Source organism: Lithobates pipiens, unplaced genomic scaffold (assembly GCF_037356315.1).
Source record: "Lithobates pipiens isolate NorthernLeopardFrog02 unplaced genomic scaffold, aLitPip1_a1.2 Scaffold_8, whole genome shotgun sequence".
NCBI classification, from domain to species: Eukaryota; Metazoa; Chordata; class Amphibia; order Anura; family Ranidae; genus Lithobates; species Lithobates pipiens.
Window position 1 is genome coordinate 591,883,003 of NW_027507903.1, and position 24,249 is coordinate 591,907,251.

Genomic DNA, 24,249 nt, shown 5'->3' on the forward strand with positions numbered 1-24,249 from the left:
TGTGCTCGTGCTGGAGGCACACAACACCCACTAACTCCTGCAGATTCCTGTATTAGAGAACACCAGCAATAAATGGTAGATACAGGTGTATACTGTGCTGGAGGCACACAACACCCACTAACTCCTGCAGATATCTTTATTAGAGAACACCAACAATAAAGGGTAGATACAGGTGTATGCTGTGCTGTGCTGGAGGCACACAACACCCACTAACTCCTGCAGATGGCTGTATTAGAGAACACCAGCAATAAAGGGTAGATACAGGTGTATACTGTGCTGGAGGTACACAACACCCACTAACTCCTGCAGATGCCTTTATTATAGAACACCAGCAATAAAGGGTATATACAGGTGTATACTGTGCTGGAGGCACAGAACACCCACTAACTCCTGCAGATGCCTGTATTCGAGAACACCAGCAATACAGGGTAGATACAGGTGTATACTGTGCTGTGCTGGAGGCACACAACACCCACTAACTCCTGCAGATGCCTTTATTATAGAACACCAGCAATAAAGGGTAGATACAGGTGTATACTGTGCTGTGTTGGAGGCACACAATACCCACTAACTCCTGCAGATGCCTGAGAAAAGAACACACTGCCCCTGCCTATCTAGCTCTTTCCCTGCACGCTGGAACACACTAAACAAGGCCTCCGCACTGGCGGCCTTATATAGTGTGGGGCATGTATTAAACCCCCTGAGCTATAATTGGCCTGTGGCCAATTATGGCTCTCTTCACTGCTGGCGCTGTGATTGGCCAAGCATGTGCGGTCGCAGTGCATGCTTGGACAACCATAAGCCAGCAATGCACTGCAATGGCACAGTGCATTGTGGGCCATGAGCGCCACACGAATTTGGCTTGAACGGGCCATAACGTTCGGTATTCGCCGAACGTGCAAACAGCCGATGTTCGAGTCGAACATACGTTTGACTCGAACACCAAGCTCAACCCTAACCACCACCACCACCACCACCTAACAACTGTATTTACACTTTCTCCATCAGCTCATCCCCACAGTTATTACCTTTTGTATCACTTGTCCCTCCCTCCTAGATTGTAAGCTATAACAAGCAGGACCCTCTGATTCCTCCTGTATTGAAATGTATTTTAACTGTACTGTTTGGCCTCATGGTGTAAAGCGCTCTGCATACTGTTGAAGCTAAATAAATCATGAATAATAATAATAATTTTCATCATATATTAAATTATCTTATATTTAATGAATTTTATTATTTACAGAATGGAATGTGCCTGTTGTGTTTTAGGAAGGGAGAGTTTCTTTAACCACTTGCCGACCGCCGCACGCCGATGTACGTCGGCAGAATGGCACGGGCAGGCATAAGGGCTTACATGTACGTCCTTGCCTGCCCGCCGGTCGGGGGCCCGATCGGGCCCCCGCCCGGTGCCTGCGGCGGTCGGTATTCGTTCGGGAGCGATCCCGGACGAGGGGACGGCCATTCATTCATGACCACCCCCTCGCGATCGCTCCCGGCGAATGAAAATGTCCGGTGACATCACTTCCTCTCCTGTAATGTAAACACAGGAGAGGAAGTGATGTATTCTCTCCTCCGTGTCGGTAGTTTTCGTTCCGGCACCGAGGAGAGAGGTTCGGTGAGTTGCACCAACACACCCCACATACAGTAGAACATGCCAGGCACACTCACACCCCCCTTTACCCCCCGATCACCCCCCAATTACCCCTGCCCCCCCAGTCACAGTGACACCAATTGCTTTTTTTTTTTTTTTTTGCATTGGTGTCATTTGTGACTGTAGTGACTGTTTTGGCAGTTAGGGTTAGCCCCCTTTAGTTCTAATGTGCCCCCCTAACCCCCCCAATAAAGGTTTAACCCCGTGATCACCCCCCGTCGCCAGTGTCACTAAGGCTGGGTTCACATTGCAGCGGTTTATGAGAACGAATGTGATTCGCACCGCACTGCAGTGCAAATCACATCCGATCTCTGTGCGATTCGAGTTCAGCCATACAGATAGTATGGCTGAATTCGTGTCGCACCCGCCGCACCCGCCGCACCGCCGCAAATTCGCACGGGATCCTTTTTTTGGCCCGCAGCAGAATCGGATCGCATGGGTGTTCACACCATGCGATCCGAGTTTGCAGATCGCACTGCGATATGCGAACTGATCTGGGGGTGTCATTAACATTTCACTGACACTCCCAGCAGTTCGCATAGGGCAGTGTGAACTGCCGCCGGGAGGCATGCGATGCGGGAACCCGCCGCGGATTCATGGCGTTCCCGCATCGCTCCAGTGTGAACCCAGCCTAATAAGCGATAGTTTTTCTGATCGCTGTATTAGTGTCACAGGTGACGCTAGTTAGGCAGGTAGGTATTTAGGTTCGCCGCAGCTTTTTATAGCGCCAGGGACCCCCATATACTACCGCATAAAGCCCCCTGATTGCCCCCTAGTTAACCCTTTCACCAGTGATCACCATATAACTGTTACAGGTGACGCTGGTTGGTTAGTTATTTTTTTATAGTTTCAGGGCACCCGCCATTTATTACCTAATAAAGGTTTAACCCCCTGATCACCCGGCGGGTGTCATTTGTGACTGTAATAACTGTTAGGGCAGTTAGGGTTAGCCCCCTTTAGTTCTAAGGTACCCCCCTAACCCCCCCAATAAAGGTTTAACCCCGTGATCACCCCCCGTCGCCAGTGTCACTAAGGCTGGGTTCACATTGCAGCGGTTAATGAGAACGGATGTGATTCGCACCGCACTGCAGTGCAAATCACATCCGATCTCTGTGCGATTCGAGTTCAGCCATACAGATAGTATGGCTGAATTCGTGTCGCACCCGCGGCACCCGCCGCAAACTCGCACGGGACCCTTTTTTTGGTCCGCAGCAGAATCGGATCGCATGGGTGTTCACACCATGCGATCCGAGTTTGCAGATCGCACTGCGATATGCGAACTGATCTGGGGGTGTCATTAACATTTCACTGACACTCCCAGCAGTTCGCATAGGGCAGTGTGAACTGCCGCCGGGAGGCATGTGATGCGGGAACCCGCCGCGGATTTGTGGCGTTCCCGCATCGCTCCAGTGTGAACCCAGCCTAATAAACGATCGTTTTTCTGATCACTGTATTAGTGTCACAGGTGACGCTAGTTAGGCAGGTAGGTATTTAGGTTCGCCGCAGCTTTTTATAGCGCCAGGGACCCCCATATACTACCGCATAAAGCCCCCTGATTGCCCCCTAGTTAACCCTTTCACCAGTGATCACCATATAACTGTTACAGGTGATGCTGGTTGGTTAGTTATTTTTTTTATAGTTTCAGGGCACCCACCATTTATTACCTAGTCTCACTAGTGTACCCCTAAATTTAGGGGTGTCTACTTTCCAAAATGGGGTCATTTGGGGGGGGGTTTGTGCCATCTTGGCATTTTATGGCCTTCAAAACTGTAACGCCCTTAGAAAGCCTGAAGGCGGTGCTTGGTTTTCGGGGCCCCGTACGCGGCTAGGCTCCCAAAAAGTCCCACATATGTGGTATCCCCGTACTCAGGAGAAGCAGCAGAATTTATTTTGGGGTGTCATTTCACATATGCCCATGGCATGCGTGAGCAATATATCATTTAGTGACAACTTTGTGAAAAAAAAAAAAAAAAAAGTTTGTAATATTCCCGCAACTTGTGGCAAAATATAAAATATTCCATGGACTCAACATGCCTCTCAGCAAATAGCTTGGGGTGTCTACTTTCTAAAATGGGGTCATTTGTGGGGGTTTTGTGCCATCTTGGCATTTTATGGCCTTCAAAACTGTAATAGGTAGTGAGGAGTGAAGTCAAATATTTACGCCCTTAGAAAACCTGAAGGCGGTTCTTGGTTTTCGGGGCCCCGTACGCGGCTAGGCTCCCAAAAAGTCCCACATATGTGGTATCCCCGTACTCAGGAGAAGCAGCAGAATTTATTTTGGGGTGTCATTTCACATATGCCCATAGCATGTGTGAGCAATATATCATTTAGTGACAACTTTGTGAAAAAAAAATAAAAAAAAATTCAAGTTTGGAATTTTCCCGCAACTTGTGGCAAAATATAAAATATTCCATGGACTCAAAATGCCTCTCAGCAAATAGCTTGGGGTGTCTACTTTCTAAAATGGGGTAATTTGTGGGGGTTTTGTGCCATCTTGGCATTTTATGGCCTTCAAAACTGTAATAGGTAGTGAGAAGTGAAATCAAAAATTTACGCCCTTAGAAAGCCTGAAGGCGGTGCTTGGTTTTCGGGGCCCCGTACGCGGCTAGGCTCCCAAAAAGTCCCACATATGTGGTATCCCCGTACTCAGGAGAAGCAGCAGACTTTATTTTGGGGTGTCATTTCACATATGCCCATAGCATGTGTGAGCAATATATCATTTAGTGACAACTTTGTGTAAAAAAAAAAATAAATACATTTTTTTTTGTCATTATTCAATCGCTTGAGGCAAAAAAATAAAATATTCAATGGGCTCAACATGCCACTTATCAATTTCCTTAGGGTGTCTACTTTCCAAAATGGGGTCATTTGGGGGGGTTTTGTACTGCCCTGCCATTTTAGCACCTCAAGAAATGAGATAGGCAGTCGTAAACTAAAAGCTGCGTAAATTCCAGAAAACGTACCTTAGTTTGTAGATGTGACAACTTTTGCGCAAACCAATAAATATACAATTATTGACTTTTTTTTTACCAAAGACATGTGGCTGAATACATTTTGGCCTAAATGTATGACTAAAATTGAGTTTATTGGATTTTTCTAATAACAAAAAGTAGAAAATATCATTTTTTTTCAAAATTTGCGGTCTTTTTACGTTTATATCGCAAAAAATAAAAATCGCAGAGGCAATCAAATACCATCAAAAGAAAGCTCTATTTGTGGGAAGAAAAGGACGCAAATTTTGTTTGGGTACAACATTGCATGACCGCGCAATTACCAGTTAAAACAGCGCAGTGCCAAATTGTAAAAAGACCTCTGGTCATTTACCAGCAAAATGGTCCGGTCTGAAGGTGGTTAAAAATGAATATTCAAGTTCTTGAAAATGCTAATTTCTGACTGGTTCTCTTCAAATAGAATAGCTAATTGTCTCCAAATTTCAGTCCATGAGTTTAGATGCCTTTTAATTGTTACCAAATTGTGCAATGGTTCCCTTTCCTTGAAATCAGATTGTATACTTTACCCAATCTCTTGTTAATGATTAAACAAATGTCTGTTGTGAGTTTAGGTGAACAAAGACAAGTCCTTTTGTTGGTCAAAGTAGACAGTCTTCCTACTCCACTGGAGCAAGATGGGTCTCCTCCTTCTGGCTCTTGTACTTCTCTCTGTCCTAGGAGGCAGCTATGCGCAAGTGTGAGTATATGGAATTGTTTTGACTTTATGTTTTTAGAACTTGATTATTAATTGTGGGATAGAAATTGTATACCCAATTTAGCATTTGCATAACTGGTTGGCCTCCTGGACACTGTGCAGATGTATGAACACCAGAGATTCCTGGCATAAAAAAACGCAAGAATAGGTTGTATATCACTTGCTTGTATTTGCGCATATTCATGCGTATTTGTGAGTATGCTCACTCAAGCATAAAAAATCTTCTAGCTTTGCTTTAATGAAGAATAACTAAAAAATATGTGCAGCACTATTTGTGTGAGAACTAAATATGGTGAATCATAGACATAAAATTATAATACTAAAACACTATGATAAAAAAATAACCGTTTTTTGTAGATCAAAATCACAATAATGTATAAATAAATAAATATAAAGTGAAGTCCAGACAGGTGCCAAAAACAATCCATTTTACTTGTCTATTAAAAAAAAAAAAAGTACTTTGATCCCAAAACAAAAGTGGAAGCTCCTCCACCAAGTGTCAACCCAAATGCTCTCCTCCTCTGTAGGCCCCTAATGTTGCAGGAGGTCTAAACAGTGCATTAATGAAGCCCATGGCAAAGTTCCATCTTCATATGCAGGCATTGGGGGTTATTTACTAAAGGAAAATCCACTTTGCACTGCAAGTGCACTTGAAAGTGCACTTGGAAGTAAAGTCGCTGTAGATCCGAGGGGCATGCAGGGAAAAGAAAAAACAGTATTTTAGCTTGCACATAACTGAATGATAAAATCAGCAGAGCTTCCCCTCATTTCAGATCTACCCCTTAGATTTAAAGCGACTGCACTTTCAAGTGCACTTGCAGTGCAAAGTGGATTTGCTTTTCGTAAATAACCCCCACTGTGTCAAACTTGCACATCAGGAGTTAACAAGAGAAATCCTCATAGAGCTATCAGCATACATGTAATAGATAAACACAGGCCAAACAATAGGGCTCTATGTTTTATTATCCACTCCAGAAGATTTTACCCCCTTCCTGACCAGAGCATTTTTTGCTATTCAGCAGTACGATAATTTAACTGGAAATTGCATGGTCATGCAGTACTGTAACCAAATAAAATGTATATATTTCTTTCACTCAAATAGAGCTTTCTTTTGGTGGTATTTGATAGCGTTTTTTTTTGTGTGCTATAAACATAAAAAGACATAAAATTTGCAAGAAAATAAAAAATATTTTCTTTCTGTCATAAAAATATCCAAGAAAATCAAATTTATGACAAAACTACCAAAATGTATTCTGCTACGTCTTTGGTAAAAAAAAATTGCAATAAGTGTATATTAACCACTTAACGACCAGCGCACGCCGATGTACGTCCTATTTTTGAACAGGGATATCTCGGTAACGGCAGCAGCTGCTGGCACAACCGAGATATCCATCTCTTCAGGCGTCGGTCGTCTGTACGATAACAGTGGTCTCCGCAGCAGATTCGCCGCGAGATCACTGTTATCGGCGGCGGGAGAGGTGGCACCCCCCTCCTGCCGCCCTCCCACACCTTCCGCCGCTTACCGGAGCCGTCGGTAGAGGCGGAGGCGATCGGGTCCTTCTGCTAGCTGGGTATGGAGATGAGTGAGGCTAAGATGGCCCCCACTCGTCTCTATACCATAGGAGGGCGGAAGCGACTTCCGCCCATACCTCTTAAAGGTGTATTTTTTTTAAATGTCATTTTTTCTTTTTTTTTTTTTGTTGCATTTTAGTCCAAATATGAGATCTGAGGACTTTTTGACCCCAGATCTCATATTTTAGAGGACCTGTGATGCTTTTTTTTCTATTACAAGGGATGTTTACATTCCTTGTAATAGGAATAAAAGTGATCCATTTTTAAAAAAAAAACTGTGTAAAAATAAATAAAATCAATTAAAATAAATAAGAAAAAAAAAAAGGTTTTTAAAAACACCCCGTCACGTCGAGCTTGCGCACAGAAGCGAGCGCATACGTGAGTAGCACCCGCATATGAAAACGATGGTCAAACCACACATGTGAGGTATCGCCGCGATTGGTAGAGCGAGAGCAATAATTCTAGCCCTAGACCTCCTCTGTAATGCAAAAAATGCAAGCTGTAGAATTATTTAAATGTTGCTTATGGAGATTTTTGAGGCTAAAAGTTTGATGCCATTCCACGAGCAGGCGCATTTTTGAAGCATAACATGTTGGGTATCAATTTACTCGGCATACCATTATCTTTCACAATATAAAAAAAATTGGGCTAATTTTTTCCCAAAAAAGTGCGCTTGTAAGACCGCTGCGCAAATACGGTGTGAAAAAAAGTATTTCAATGACCGCCATTTTATTCTCTAGGGTGTTAGAAAAAAAACAATATAAAATGTTTGGCGGTTCTAAGTAATTTTCTAGCAAAAAAAAACTGTTTTAAACATGTAAACACCAAATCTGAAAAAGAGGCCTGGTCCTTAAGTGGTTAATTGGTTTGTGTGAAAGTTATAGTGTCTACAACAGTGTTTGTCAAACTTTTTTGTCTTGCGGTGCACCAAAAAGATTAAAAAATGTTCACGGCACACCTGAAAGATTTAACAGTTTTTGTGGTGAAGAACTTTATTTTTACATATATATTTCATTTGAAATTTAATGTGAAGGATGTGCCTTCTTTCGAGAGCAAATCAGAAGAAGAAGTGAGGCTCCAAAGTCAACAAGCGGAACAAACAAATGGAACGGTCTCTATTATTATAATATAATTGGAGTGGTCGAGTTCTCCCGAGATCTCGCATAAGTTTCGCGTTACAAAGGGAACCAATGAATGACAGACTGACAGAGATTGCATTTTTATATGTGTTAGTTTTTTGCATATATGTTATATTGCATTACTATTACAGTTTTCGATATGTCCAAGGTTTTAAAACGCTAGCAATATTAAATATTTTCAGACATTTCAACCTGCAAATAATAAAATAAGCTCCCTTTACTTTTTACAAATACGTCTAAAATGCAAAACTCCGGTGGGTGTAACAACATGTCCACTTTCACCCTTCTTAGTGTAACCTTACTGTGGACGAGTGTGGGGTGTAGCAAGATGGCAGCGACGGAACGTCACTTCCGTAGCAAACTGCGATAGGTTGCCGAATATGTTGTTACACCCCCATAGTCACAATTTTCAGACTTCATGCTGGGATTGATAAATACTGCATGAACTGAACCGGAACACATTTGCTCATCCCTAAAGAGGGGTATACTGTTACCTTTTATTTTACCCTTTAACCTTTTAACTAAGCAGTTAACCCTTTAAACACACACACAGTAGCCGTCATTGTGTGTTTTAAAAGGAAAATGTTCATGGCACCGTTATCACAATTCTGTCCTTTACAAATGTCTGTATCAATCTCTGCTATGCCCAGACACTAATATAATATAATTTACACAGTGGTAGTCACTGGCCCTCAGAAAAGTGACTTTCAGTATCCTTAGTTTCTATGTTAAAGGAGACCTCCAGTGACCAAATTAAGTTTATTTCTTGTCCCCTGTATGGGTGTTGTAGAGCTAACTCTACCCAATCAAAGATTTTGAGTTGAGTGTTGCAGGTGTGCTGGTGTAGTTTGTTATGTCCAGTGGATGCACCATTAAAGGCAAATATGCTGGGTACATATGTATTTCCATATGACAAAGTTTTCCAACAAACATATTATTTAGCAGAATGAAATTACGATTTGTTAGATATCAAATATGATATATGTAAGGTGTTCGTCTTCTAGATTCCCCTGGATAGCCTAGGCTGGAGTGGCTCAATGGAGGTCCCAATCGCCGGCGGATAATCAATACACATACACTCCATAGTACGTGGTGAAAGATTACAAGGTTTAATGGGAGAGTGGACCGTCTTTTATGTGGTACTACACAAAGCCCTGCCCTGTGAGGGGCCAATCGGGTGATTTACACATACATCAACAATTTTCTTAACTCATGACATTAGTTCTTTCCTGAAATGTAAGTCAAAGGTTAATACAATCTCCTGACAGTTATTTTGCCCTTTCAGCATCTACTGACTGACCATATTCTTGCGTAACCAGTCCTTATCTAGCTTTGTGCCTCTCAGCACAGGCAGATGTTTTCCTGAGATATCAATATCTTGCATAGACCCTCTGGAGAAACATACAGATATCTGTCATCTAGTCACACTATCTTGTATGTCTTAATTCTGAAGCTATTGAAATGCAAGCCTAAGCATATTTAGTCTTAGATTTTGACTAGTATATCTTTTTGGTAATTTCAATAGGTATCCCCTTATAATCCTCCCTTTGATCATTCTGTGATTTACATAATGATCATTCCTTTTCTAATTTAATAGCACAGGCTTCATACTCCGAACCCTCGTGCTCTTGTGACGTTTGTTAGGACGATAGGAGGGGTGCCATTGAGGAGAGGGGTGAAGTTTAAGGGTATGGCCATTAAGGGGATCCTAGTAACATTCGTTAGGACGATAGGGGGTGTTCCATTAAGGAGGGGGGTAAAATTCAAGGGGACTGCCATGAGAGGGATTCTAGCTGTACTGGGATGTAGCTTGCTGCAGATCCAGCATTTCTCAAAACCGGATTTTTGAGCATAGCTATATTTGAATTTTAGTAGTAACATCTTGTCAGTCAGTCCCTTAGGTGACTCATTAACGGGTATAATACTTCTACTATGTCTTTGGCCGGGGGTATTATTCATCTTAGGTGGTCCACATATCCCTTTTAATAGACCTAAGTCTTCTGGATGATATATACAGTTGGCTATAAACCATGTGGGCAGGAATACAAGTAGTACCAGACTACCCCAGAGGCATACAGCCTTCCCTGACACTGAAGGTAAAAACATTTCTACAAGTTCTTATGCTTGTCCTTCTTCCTCACTATCGTGTAAGGTTTCAAGGGTTAATTGTCCAATGCCTTCCTGAATCTCTTGCAGTTCCGGTAGCTGTTCGGGTGGGTCGGGTTCTCCTTCAATAGGTGGGGGGTCGGGGGTTGTGGGAAGCGGTGGGCACTTTTTCAGCCTGCTGGCGTGGATCCAGGTGCTCCCCATATCCGTCAGTACTGCCGTTCTCGATACCTTTTCCACCTTCCATGGTCCTGAGAAAGCCGGTCCGATACTCTTTCTTTGTGCTAATTGTTTGATCAGCACTTTATCCCCAGGGATGAAGGGATGCGTTGGTTCTGTGGAAAGAGGAGAAAAGGTGACAGAAACTTGTTCGTTTATTTCGTGGAGCATACTTACCAGATTTTTCACGTACATTTCCTGTTGGGAATAAATGTTAATGTCAGAGTTAGGGTCTAATGGGGGTAATTCTATATTTGCGGGGATACCCATTAGGATTTCGAAGACTTTATTTGTAAGTCTGTTAAGGGTCCTAAGGGTGGAGGTAGGTGACCGTGTAGGCCGTGTCTTTTTCCTTGGACATTGTTCTGTGCACAGGTCAGGCAGCTTTTAGTCAGAAGTTGGATTTGTTTATTCAAATTGTTTGTATACAGGTTGGTTAAAGGGGCAGCTCCTATGTGTCCTGGGCCATGGAGGTATGAGAGTATGAGAATGCAACTTGCTTCAGGTATTCCCAATACCTTCCCCTCTTTTGTCCAAAGACCCTCGGGGTCTTTGGTCAATCCTGCAGCGACCCAGAAATGAACGTCCTGGTCTGTGGCCATTGTTTGTATTTGTGCTACAATTGTTTTGAAGTTGGATGAAGTGAAATGTTCTTTAAAGAAAACTGTTGTGGGGGCAGGGGGGTTAGGGGAGGAGGCGGCAGCTTGCTTTGTAGTTCTATCAGCTAGGGCGTTACCCTTGGAAATGTTGCTTTCGTCCGAGGAATGGGCTTTTACCTTGATAATAGCCACTTCCTTTGGAAGGAGGATGGCCTGGAGAAGAGCCATAATATGTGTGGAATTGGCAATTAGTCTATTGTCTGCGGTTTTGAAACCTCTATTAGCCCATATCACACCAAAGTCATGCACCACTCCAAATGCATATCTACTGTCTGTGTAAATGTTCACCTTCTTATCTGTAAACAAAATGCAGGCCCTGGTGAGGGCTTCTAGTTCAGCCACCTGAGCCGAAGAGGGGGGCAGTGGTTTGGCTTCTAATACCTTGTTTGGCAACTGGACTATTGCATATCCTGTTTGGAAGGTGGAATCGGAGGGACGGGAGCAACTACCGTCCACAAAAACATCGTCTGCATTGGTAATCGGTACGTCGGTGAGGTCTGGTCTTGGTGATGTGATAGACTCCACTCGTGTTATACAGTCATGAAACTGGTCTGGGTCTCGTGGTAGGCGTAACATGGAGTGCAAGAGACGGACGGCAGGGTTGTTGGCGGGAACATATTTGAGAGACAGATTGTCAGTGTTCATAAGGGTAATCTCATAACCGCTGAGCCTTTGTGAGGTCATGTGTTGGGTGTTCATGTTCTGTATGAGGTGGGTGACAGAATGGGTGGTGAAAAGTGTCATTGGGTGGCCCAAGACCATTTTGTTAGCGTCCTGTACTGCCATAGCACAGGCTGCTAAATTCTGGAGACATGACGGCATGCCTTGAACCTGGACAGGGAGTTTCTTGGATAGGTAAGAAACCGGGCGGTATCCTGTTCCATGTTGTTGTGTGAGAACCGCGGCAAAAGATTTCCCTGAAACTACACAGTACAGCTGAAAAGCTTTACCATAGTCTACCAATCCCAGGGCGGGTGCACATGACAGACTGTTTAATAGAGCTTGAAAAGCTTGTAGTCTGTCTTCAGTCCAATCTATTAATTTAGGGGCTGTCGAGCCAGTAGCCTCTCTTAGGATACTATCATAATGAGAACAGTCAGGAATCCATTGGCGGCAATATACCATTGCACCCAAAAACGAGAGTAGGGCGGCTTTGTCTTTTGGGGGACTGAGAGCTCGAAGGGCTGCGGCACGTTTGGGGGACACTAGCCTTGTCCCTTCCTTTAGAATGCACCCTAGGTATTCTACCTGTGACTGGCACCATTGTATTTTCTTCCTTGAGGCTAGATGCCCGGCGTGAGCTAGGTGTTGTAACAGTGATGTTGAATCGACCGCACAATCTTCAGCAGTTCGACTGCACAGGAGCAAGTCGTCCACATACTGTATTAGTACCGACCCACGCTCAGAAGTCCAAGACTTGACAGTCTCGTTGAGTACCATAGAGAAGGCGGCTGGACTGTCTACATACCCTTGCCAGGTTAGTTGGCCCCCGGCCCAGGAGAAAGCAAACATAGGTTGGGCTTCCTCTGCAATGGGAATGCTAAAGAAAGCATTCGCTAAATCAATTACTGTGTAGCATAGAGAGTCTGCCGGTATGCATGAGAAAATAAAAGTGATGTCTGAGACTAGGGGTGGGAGGGGAATCACTTGTTTGTTTACTGCTCTGAGGTCTTGGACGAGTCTCCACTCGCCACTGGCCTTCTTTACAGGGTAAATGGGTGTGTTCCAGGAGCTAATGATTGGTTTTAGGATACCTTTAGATATGTAGTCATCGATCTGGGGGGCAATGCCTTGGGTCTTTTCGGGGGGCAGGGGGTATTGTTTGTGATATTGTTTTCTGCGTCAGGGCGCATCTGAGGCGAGTAAGGCGTACAGTTAATGAAACCTACGCTACCTTTGTTTTCCGCCCAGATAGCATGTGTTTCGAGAGAGGCGGGGAGTAGCATAAAGAAGCCTCTGTGTGCATGTCGCTTAGGGCCATGTAAGTCACATAATGGTGAACTAGCTGTAAGGGAACCTTCTCTATTAAACTTAATGGTAATACACAGTTGTGCCAAGAGGTCCCGTCCCATAAGGGGCACAGGGCATGAGGACAAGACGGCAAAAGTTTGGGTACATAATTTCTGTCCTTCTGGAGTGGCTACAGTCAGTGGTGGAGTGATGGGATGGGTGACAGGTGTCCCATTAATACCAATAGAGTTTCCCTCGGTGCATTGTGGTGTGTTAAAAATCTCATCGTTCACTGAACTAGAGGTGGCGCCAGTGTCTATCAAAAAGCAGACACGTTGTCCATCTACATGTAATACAACTTGAGGAAGACTTCTCCATGAGGGATTGTAACACACTAGGCTGAGGGAAGGGACATACTCTAGGCATCCCTATTGGGGTGGTGGCTGCCGATTGGATGGCCACTGCATAGGAATTCTGGGTGGTGGTCTATTGGGGGCCTGAGGGTGCATTATTTGTGGCTGTGTAGGATATTGGGGTAGTGGTTGACGAGGGTTCTGGTATGGCGGATAACGGGGATACTGTGGGCGGGTCTGGGGGTTAAATTCCCTGCCTCTGCCTCTTGCTCTAATCTGTCCAGTCCTATAAGGGCACTGGGATTTCCAGTGTCCTTGCTGTCCACAATTGAAACAACCTTGGTCCGGGGGATAAACAACAGCTGGACCAGGATATGTTTGCATGGCCATTAGGGTCATGGATTCCCAATTGGTGACACCTTTCCCGGACTTGTGCCCAGAAAGGTTCCACCTTGGGACCCGGCAAGTTATGTTGAACATACTCATACGGGGTGGGAGTTCCCGGACTCTGGGGCTGGGTGCCTGCAGAATTCCCCATTTAGTAATTTGGGTAAAGTATGCCTGGTATGTGGGCAGAGGTGATAACAGCCTGTTTGGTCAATAATTTGCTCCCTAATGCGGGGGTAAGTTCCCTGATCTTCCAGGTCAGATGGACTAATAAAACTGTGAAGATTTACCCTTAATATACGATGAAGGGTACCTTTCCTGGTGGCAGGATATACCCCTCTTACACCAAGTCTGCAAGAGAAGCCTGTAGGTCTAGTGGTCAAAAGAATCTACCTTTCATCAATGCTAAGAAAAAGTAAACCTAGCGTGCAGCGTGAACAGGCGGGTGCTACCTCACTACAATCTGGTTCTTCATACTCTGTATTCATTTAACAACAGTTGGGTTTATTCAAACAGATATCCACTCTATATAATTATATCTTATACAACGTTAATACTCGATATACTTACGCTTGCACCTAAAGAGAAACAGACATATTTTTATGGTTTAAGATTTCAGCTTTAAAACTTTATATGTACATTATCAAGTAATCACATCATGATGCATTTCATTATTTATAGTGCACTTTAAAAGTTCTCAAGTGGGCGTCCATTTAGCCAATCCTTATGTCACGGGCGTATATGATACTTCCCGTGTTAGAATATAATCATAAATATCTCTCTTAGTTTATAGTCGGACCAACCTAGTCAGACTCCTCAATATCTCTCTTAGTTTATAGTCGGACCAACCTAGTCAGACTCCTCAGTACCTGCGAACCCTTTTCACCCCCCAAGGGACCAGCCTAGTCCGTTGCGAAGGCACAGTTTATATATATATATATACAATTAAATTTCTTATAATGGTTGTCTGGACAGGTCAAGCATAAACACCAATTACCATAAAAAGAGGTAAAGGTGTAAATGACTTACCTGTGCAAACCCCACTCCTGGTACCAAAACTGTAAGGTGTTCGTCTTCTAGATTCCCCTGGATAGCCTAGGCTGGAGTGGCTCAATGGAGGTCCCAATCACCGGCGGATAATCAATACACATACACTCCATAGTACGTGGTGAAAGATTACAAGGTTTAATGGGAGAGTGGACCGTCTTTTATGTGGTACTACACAAAGCCCTGCCCTGTGAGGGGCCAATCGGGTGATTTACACATACATCAACAATTTTCTTAACTCATGACATTAGTTCTTTCCTGAAATGTAAGTCAAAGGTTAATACAATCTCCTGACAGTTATTTTGCCCTTTCAGCATCTACTGACTGACCATATTCTTGCGTAACCAGTCCTTATCTAGCTTTGTGCCTCTCAGCACAGGCAGATGTTTTCCTGAGATATCAATATCTTGCATAGACCCTCTGGAGAAACATACAGATATCTGTCATCTAGTCACACTATCTTGTATGTCTTAATTCTGAAGCTATTGAAATGCAAGCCTAAGCATATTTAGTCTTAGATTTTGACTAGTATATCTTTTTGGTAATTTCAATAGGTATCCCCTTATAATATAGTTCTGTTGTATATATTTTTAGGAGGTCTAATTAGGCTTATTTGGTGACTAACTGATTGGTTTCTTCTTCTTATACATTAATGTAGTCACTTTTTCAGAGGGTTTGAAATGTATGCTGTATGAAAGTTCAGCTCTAGGTAAAAATAAGTTACTATCCCTAGTCACACAGATGTGTATTTCTCACACTGCTTTCCAGACTGTTTATGACTTGACCATTTAAGGCAGGATTTCATTGGAAGTCTATCGAAGACCCTGGTTAGACAAGTTCTCTTTTTTGTGAAATATGTCTTAAGCGGACTTAAGCATGGTTGCTTAAAGCAGAACTTTAGTCCACTTCTGAAATAGCTCCACCACTGGGCACCACCATTATGGCACATGTCCATTGGCTCTACCTAGACTTGGGCAGAGCCCATAGGTGCATCTGGGCACATGCAGGGGATTTTCAGACAGCCATAATTCAGAGAATAGTCAATATCTGATCTGAGGTTGTCAGTGAGGTAATCCATTCTAGCAGAACTGGGCAAACAATCAGGTAGCTTGAGCAGGTTTTACAAGCATGAGAGTGCAAGCTTGGCTTAAAATTTTTTATTTAAATACTATACATTCCCTGTAAAATTGAACTACACTGTATCTGATCACCACAAACCAAAAGCGCTATTTAATTCATTTTTAATACTCAAACTTACCCATCCATCCATGTCTCCATGCTTTATTTTGCTGAAAAACAACCCCTAGCATTTCTGGCCTTGGCCATCTTGAGTAAGGGAAGATGATTCATGTAGAATTTACTCCCCAGAATCCATCTGCCCTTAGCTCAGGCATGCAATGTAGGAGGTGTGCTTAGCTGAAAAAAAGCCTCCTCCTCTCCTGAACACTCCTAGGATGTATGACACCATTTGCTTAGGCCTGGAAACCAGAAAAAGTAACTAAATAAATGTAAATAGAAAATTAAAACAAGTTAATATCCTATATTAATGCTAGCACATAAGGATGAAAAATAGTCATTGTTGATTGAGAGTGAACTTCCACTTTTGGTATGGGTATAGGTAAAAGTCTGTATATAAAAAAACTGTAAATTACATTACATTTTTATTGCTATACCAGATGTACCCTGATCACCTCCAATGTTTTGCGAGTGGACAGCGAGGAGACCTTCATAGTAGATGGACATGGCACTGCATTCGATGCTGAGATTATAATCCAGGCATTCCCTGATAAATCCTATATTGTTCAGAAAAGGATCTCTGTCAATAACGTCAATGGCTTTCTGGGAACAACCAAATTATCGGTGAGTGATTTCTAAGTAATATACCATATTTATCGGCGTATAACACGCACATTCATTTTAAGAGGGATGTTTCAGGAAAAAAAATTTAATTTTAAATAAGGAACTTTGAAGCAAAAATAAGTAGACATGTGCACTGCCAAAAAAACGTTCATTTTCGTTTTAGTTTCATTCGTTTTTTTCCGTCATTGGGGTCATTCGTTATGATCACAATTTGTAAAATCGTACATTTGTACATTCATAAATTCATACATTCGAACATTCACACATTCGAACATTCACACATTTGGAAATTCATAAATTTGTAAATTCGTACATTCGTAGTTTAGTAAATTTTTTATATTTGTAAATTCGTACATTCGGAAATGAGAAAATTCTGAAATTTTGAAATTCGAAATTCAAAAATCTGAAATAGTAACTAACTATTAAATTATAGGTATTTTAATTTCCTTTCAAATTTGGCTGTTAGTGAACGTAACGAATATATCCAAAGTTACAAATTATCCCAAATAAAGAATGCCGTATCTAAACAAATGGAACAGAATAAATGAATAACAAATAATAATAATGAAAAGTTTTATTATTGTTATTCATTATTATTAATAATTCATTAAAGCGGGAGTCTGCCAGGAGTTCCGCCGTTTTTTTTTTAAAGCCAGCAGCTACAAATACTGCAGCTGCTGACTTTTAAAATAAGGACACTTACCCGCCCAGCGCGCCTGCTGTGTCGGCACCCGAAGCCGATCTCTTGATCGTCTCTCGGGTGCTGCCGCCACCATCTTGGGTATGGGAATCAGGAAGTGGAGCCTTTAGGCTTCATTTCCCGGTTCCCTACTGCGCATGCGCGAGTCGCGCTGCGCAATAAGGATGGACCCGCTGCCTCTGGGATCTGTGTGTTTCCCAGCAGACTTTGGGAAAGGGGCGTAGATTCACGCCCCTTTCCGCAGAGAGCTATCCCGGAAGTGGGTGCAGATACCTGTACTGTACAGGTACCTGCACCCCCCTCCCCCTGAAAGGTGCCAATTGTGGCGCCGGAGGGGGGGATTCCAATGAGCGGAAGGTCCACTTTAGGGTGGACCTCTGCTTTAAGTTCCATTTGTTTGGATACGGCATTTGTTATTTCGGACAATTCGTAACTTTGGATACATTTGAATTTGTTATGTTTACTAACAGGCAAATTTGAAAGGAAATTACAATACCTAGAATTTAATAGTTAGTAATTAGGGATGAGCCGAACACCCCCCGGTTCGGTTCGCACCAGAACTTGCGAACGACCCCCGCGTTCGGTACGAACGTTAGAACCCCATTGAAGTCTATGGGACTCGAACGTTCGAATTGGAAAGTGCTCATTTTAACGGCTAATATGCAAGATAGTGTCCTAAAAAGGGTTTGGCGACCTGCCTCCTGCCTCAGGGGACATGGGTCACTGCAAAAAAAAGTTTTAAAAACTACCGTTTTGGCAGGAGCACTGATTTTAATGACGATTAAAGTGAAAAAAAAAAAGTGAAATATTCCTTTAAATATGGAGCCTGCGGGGTGTCTGTAGTATGCCTGTGAAGTGCCACGTGTTTCCCGTGTTTAGAACAGTCCCTGCACAAAATGACATTAAACGGAAATAACACCATTTAAAACTGCTTGCGGTTTTAATGTTATATCTGGTTCCTGCAATATGGTTGAAAATCATTGAGAAACATGGCATGGGTAGCCCTCCCTGCCCATTACCAGCCTATTTGGGTCTTGTACGCATATTAAGGGGAACCCCGTACCCATATTAAAAAAAGGAAATGCGTGTGGCCCCCAGGCCCTATATACTCAGAACAGCAGTATACAGGCGGTGCAAACAAGACAGGGACTGTGTAGGTTTGTTGTGTTAAGTTGAATCTGTTTGTCATTTTCAACCGGTACATTTTTAAAGTGTAGCTCCAGTCAAAAAAACTATCTTTAAGCTTTTTGGAAAACATAGGGAAGGGTTATCACCCCTGTATAATTTGTTTTGTCGTCCATCTTTTTTCATCTCACTTGCTGCTGTCTCCTTGCGTTTGCAAGTAGGAGATGTTTGTAAGTTGGATTTTTGAAAGTAGGGGCCTGCCCTATATTATAGCGGTATGTACTGGGTACAGAGCACGCAGACAGCACGCACTCCTAACACTACTGACTGCAAGCTCTATTATTAACCACTTGTTAGCCCAATGTTTGCATAAAGTGAAAGATGAAGTTATGCTGAGTAAATAGATATCAAACATGTCACTCTTCAAAATTGCACATGCCCGTGGAATGGCGCCAAACGTCGCTACTTAAAAAATCCCCATAGGCAACGCTTTAAATATTTTTTTACTGGTTACATGTTTTGAGTTGCAGAGGAGGTCTAGGACTAGAATTATTGCTCTCGCTCTAACATTCTCGGCGATACCTCACATGTGTGGCACATGCGAGCACATGGGGACATGGGCGCTTTAATTTTTATTTTATTTTTTTATTGTTCATTTTACTTTATTTATTTTAGTTTGACATTTTTTTTCCCAAAAATATATTTTTGATCACTTTTATTCCTATTACAAGAAATGTAAACATCCCTTGTAATAGGAATATGGGGTGACAGGTCCTCTTTACAGTGAAATCTGGGGGGTCAATATGACCCCACATCTCACCTCTAGGCTGGGAAGCCTGAAATAAAAAATAAAAAAAAGATTCTGGCTTTGATCGTACTGGCGAGTTGGTAGAAGCACCGGAGGGCAGTGAGGGGTGGGGGGCGTCTATGGCTGGGTATTTCAGGGTATCACCGAGTATGGCTGGGTATCTCTGAGTATGGCTGGGTATGGCAATTTATGGCAGGGTATTACAGAGTATTGGCGGGGTATTGGCGGGGTACTACAGAGTAATAGCAGGGTACTGCACTGCAGAGTAATGGCAGGGTACTGCACTGCAGAGTAATGGTGGGGTACTGCACTGCAGAGTAATGGCGGGGTACTGCAGAGTAATGGCGGGGTACTGCACTGCAGAGTAATGGCAGGGTACTGCACTGCAGAGTAATGGCGGGGTACTGCACTGCAGAGTAATGGCGGGGTACTACAGAGTAATGGCAGGGTACTGCACTGCAGAGTAATGGCAGGGTACTGCACTGCAGAGTAATGGCGGGGTACTGCACTGCAGAGTAATGGCGGGGTACTGCAGAGTAATGGCGGGGTACTGCAGAGTAATGGCAGGGTACTGCAGAGTATGCACTGGTATTGCAGAGTATTGGCAGGGAATTGAGGGGTTAAATTCGGTGAGCAGCGATGTGGGCACTGCAGATGCAGCCCACATCGCTGCTGACACCGATCTCTTTCCCCTCCGCTGTACCGATCGGTACAGAAAGGGGAGGTAGGAACAGGCGTCATAACATGACGCCGGTTTGTTTCCAAGTGATCACTCCGTCATTTGACGGAGCAATCACGTGGTAAACGGCCGCTATGAGCGGCCGTTTACCGTGATGCGCCGGGTCCCATGGACCCGGCGGTCACGGATGCTCTCGAGTGCGCACACCTCGGGGCACGCGAGAGCAGAATTCTGGGAGGCCGTTAATTAACGGCCTCTCTGAGTTAAACAACCGCCCTGAAGCCGTTAATCGGCAATGGGCAGTTGTTAAGTGGTTAAAGCTAGATCACTAGCTATATAGGTGAGGTGAATATAGTGGTGTATACTGCAGTCAGGGCACAGACAACAACCACTACACAGCAGCAAGATAGGAAATCAGCCAAAAACGATTGGTGTGTACTGTGTTGAAGGTACACAGAACACCCACTGCTTCAGATGCAAAGTAACACACTACAGGAGGCCGCCTTAAAGGCGGCCTTATATAGTGTGGGGCGTGCACTACACAGCCTGAGCTATGATTGGCCACAGGCAGGATGCCTGTGGCCAATCATGGCTCTCCTCGCTGCCGGCGCTGCGATTGGCCAAGCATGCGGGGTCACAGTGCATGCTTGGCCAGTCATCGGGCAGCAATGCACTGCGCCAACGCAGTGCATTGTGGTCCGCGCGCGCGTCACTCGAATTTTGACGCGAACGGCCAAAACGTTCGGAATTCGGCGAACGGCCGAACGGCCAATGTTCGAGTCGAACGTACGTTCGACTCGAACACGAAGCTCATCCCTATTAGTAATAGTAAAGTTATTATTAGTTAATTATTATTTCAGATTTCCGAATGTACAAATTTACGAATGTACGGATTTACAAATGCATGAATTAACAAATTTTTTTATATTCGAGAAAATTTGTTAAACGGGTTTTCGTTAATTTGGACATTTCCGAATTAACCAATTTGTTGAAATTCGTTAAAAAACTGATTTGGCACTAAACGAATTGCACATGTCTAAAAATAAGGGTCAGTGCCCATCTGCAGCCTCACTATTGCCATCAATGTAGCCTGATAAATGCCTATCTGCAGCCTCACCATTGCCATCAATGCAGCAGCCTCACCAGTGCCATCAATGCAGCAGCCTCACTATTGCCATAAATGCAGCAGCCTCACCAGTGCCATCAATGCAGCAGCCTCACCAGTGCCACAATGCAGCAGCTTCACCATTGCCATCAATGCATCAGCCTCACCAGTGCCACAATGCAGCAGCCTCACCATTGCCATCAATGCAGCAGCCTCATCATTGCCATCAATGCAGCAGTCTCACCATTTCCATCAATGCAGCAGCCTCACAAGTGCCATCAATGCAGCAGCCTCACCAGTGCCATAAATGCAGCCTCACCAGTGCCATCAATGCAGCAGCCTCACCATTGCTTTCAGTGAAGCCTGATTAATGCCCATCTGCAGCCTGGGGGGGACAGGGAGGGGGCAGGATGAGCGCCGACAGATTACATACAGTGAGAATCTCCTATGATAGATAGTCCAATGGTGGCAGCCCAGGAGACGGGACTTCCTATTACAGAGGCCGCCATGTTAACAGGACATTCCCGTTGTATGTAATCTGACGGAGCTCATCCCGCCCCCCTCCCTGACCCCTCCAAGGCAGCCAAAAATTGAAATATTGGCGTATAACACGCATGCACTATTTGCTCTTGATTTTTATGGGGAAAAAGTTAGTGTTATACGCCAATAAATAAAGTAATTAGCGGGAACACAGTTTCAGCACTGAATGCATGTAATGGGAGAAGGGGTGCTGAGGTGTGCTGGAGGGTCTAATAATACTGGCTACTGAAGACTCTATTGTTGCTGGGGGTCAATTGTTGCTTGGAAGGATCTACTGTTGAGGGAGGAGTCTATTGTTGTTGGCTGCTGGAGGCTCTATTGATAATGGCTGCTAGGAGATATATTGTTGATGGTGGGTGCTAATGCTAGGGGCTATTGATTGTTGCTTGGGTGGTGCTTTGTTGTGGGGGGTCTATTGTTGAAAGGGGGTGTATTGTTGCTGTCTGCAGGGGATATATTTTACAGCTTATCATTTAACTATTTCCATGCAAATTACTAAGCATCACAAAATCATACTTGGTTCTGTGTTCTCTAAAAGGGGTGGTAGTGGGAGGTGAATAGCAGAAGGAATCAAGGAGCGGTGCTTGGAGGTGAGTAGGGGGCAGAGACAAGAGGTGACATGAAATGGGGAGTTCCTGCACCTATTCTCTGGAAAAAAAAGCCATGAATATAGTACTGTATGTGTGAAGGGTACTAGACTAATGTAGCGGTGTTTGAATTTTCTCTAGATACCATCAACTAGCCTGAACAAAGACCCAGAAAAGAAGCAGTTTGTCTATGTTGTTGTGCGTTCCGAAACCTGCAACTTGCAAAAAGTTGTTCTGGTGTCCTATCAAGGAGGGTATATATTCATACAGACTGACAAACCTATCTACACCCCGGGATCACTAGGTAAATATGGCAACAGCAAGCAATAAGGAATACAAAGCGTTATTTATTTATTTATTTTACATATTTTATTTCTTTAAACCAGTATTGAACCCAAAAACAAAATTGTAATATATTGCAATTCTGAAATATGAGAGAAAAATTTGGAATTATCAGCGAAAGATATGGGGAGCAAGGCACCACTTCCCAAAAACGAAAGAGTATATTTGAAGTGAGGAATGGGGACTTTTAAGGTGCCAAAGATGTACTACATCATGTTTTTAAAATGCATAACACATTTTATTGAATACATTAAAGAGATACTGTAATCTTTGTTAAAATTATTTTTTCAACATAAAGATCATGTGTAATCCAAGTATACTGTACCATGATAATTGTTCAACATGTTTCGCCAGAGAATGGCTTCTTCAGGAGACTTTTTATTTTACTGTACAAGGTGTTCAACAGCAAATACCACCAGGTAGGGCCAAAAGCTCACCACCAATAGGATATCAGTGCATCATAGTAGGACCATAACGCCACCATAATGATCTGTCATATCAAGGTATAAAACCAACAAATTTCTATCCTGCTGAGAAGGTTTGTATAGCTGGGTTATGATTGATTTAGCTCATCCTGCAAAAGCAGCCTGTCCAACCTCACAGAACCCACAGATATTTCATGCAAAAAAGGGTCTAACCAGCAGCTTTAACTATTAGGCAAAACAAGACGGTTACTCTAATAATAACGCTCATTACCAGCGACAGCTTATTATACCCAAGCTATTACATGGGCTAACCAGACAGTCCAGATAAAGCAGATATTTCTCAGCATGATAGTAAAGAATGGCTCCACATTACTGCACAGCAGGGGGTTGCACATATCTGTGTAATATATTGCAGCTTACTAATCATTAGATGTGGTGGCTGCATTCATTTTCTTTTTTCTAGGCTTTTTCCTCTGTTTCCACCTGGTGATCTGGCTAAAAACAAACCTCCTGTATTATAGTACCTCCACCCTGAATGAAGGAGTAGAAGGGGCACCTTTGGACAGCAGCATTGTCAGTCTGGGGGGAGGGGAGTGTTAGATGCACTAGCAGATTTAGATACACTAACACATTGAAGCCAAACTCCAGCTCACATTGCAATTACAGTTTTTTTTCTCTTTGGGATAAAAGATTTACAAGAATAACTAAATGCTGATCATTATATGCACCCCTGTCAGTGGTAAATAGTTTGTCTCTGCAAGACAGCTTGTTCTGTGGAAAAACATCATTCTTACTGGTCGGATCACCAGGTGAAAATAAAGGAAAGAATGTCTTAAAAAAAAGAAAAATGAATGTAGCCATCACATCTATAAATTTGGTAAGCTGCAATATAATAAATGTTTGCTTTTGGGTTTACTATTGCTTTAAATCCAAGGTTATAAAATCGTATTTAAAAAAATATTTACAGTATTTTTGTCAGGTAAGTACGCTATGTAGCACAGTGGACTCTTATATAATTGCATACAGCAGGTGAGGTTGAAAAAAGACACAAGTCCATCAAGTCCAACCTATGTGTGTGATTATATGTCAGTATTACATTGTATATCCCTGCATGTTGCGGTCCTTCAGGTGCTTATCTAATCGTGTTTTGAAACTTTTGTTGCGCTGAGACCACCGACTGTGGAAGGGAATTCCACATCCTTGCCGCTCTAATGCCGTGTACACACGGTCAGAATTTCTGACAACAAATGTTCGATGGGAGCTTGTTGATGGAAATTCTGACTGTGTGTG

At 43.2% G+C, this 24,249-nt stretch overlaps 1 protein-coding gene and 1 long non-coding RNA gene across 2 annotated transcripts in view; one reads left to right on the forward strand and one right to left on the reverse strand.

Moving 5' to 3' along the window:
- Positions 1 to 5,222: 5,222 nt before the first annotated feature.
- The window catches only part of LOC143961240 (A.superbus venom factor 1-like), a 187,617-nt gene continuing 168,590 nt past the window's right edge, over positions 5,223 to 24,249 (forward strand). Inside the window, exons 1-3 of the mRNA XM_077470475.1 lie at positions 5,223 to 5,338; positions 16,465 to 16,648; positions 22,334 to 22,496. Of these exons, the coding sequence (XP_077326601.1) occupies positions 5,277 to 5,338; positions 16,465 to 16,648; positions 22,334 to 22,496 (409 nt within the window). The 5' untranslated portion in view covers positions 5,223 to 5,276. The remainder of the gene's footprint in view (positions 5,339 to 16,464; positions 16,649 to 22,333; positions 22,497 to 24,249) is intronic.
- Positions 9,154 to 15,351, reverse strand: LOC143961239 (uncharacterized). The gene is made up of 2 exons (XR_013270437.1): positions 14,771 to 15,351; positions 9,154 to 10,508 (listed from the first exon to the last, which is right to left on the reverse strand). It is a non-coding gene; the product is annotated as an uncharacterized LOC143961239 (long non-coding RNA).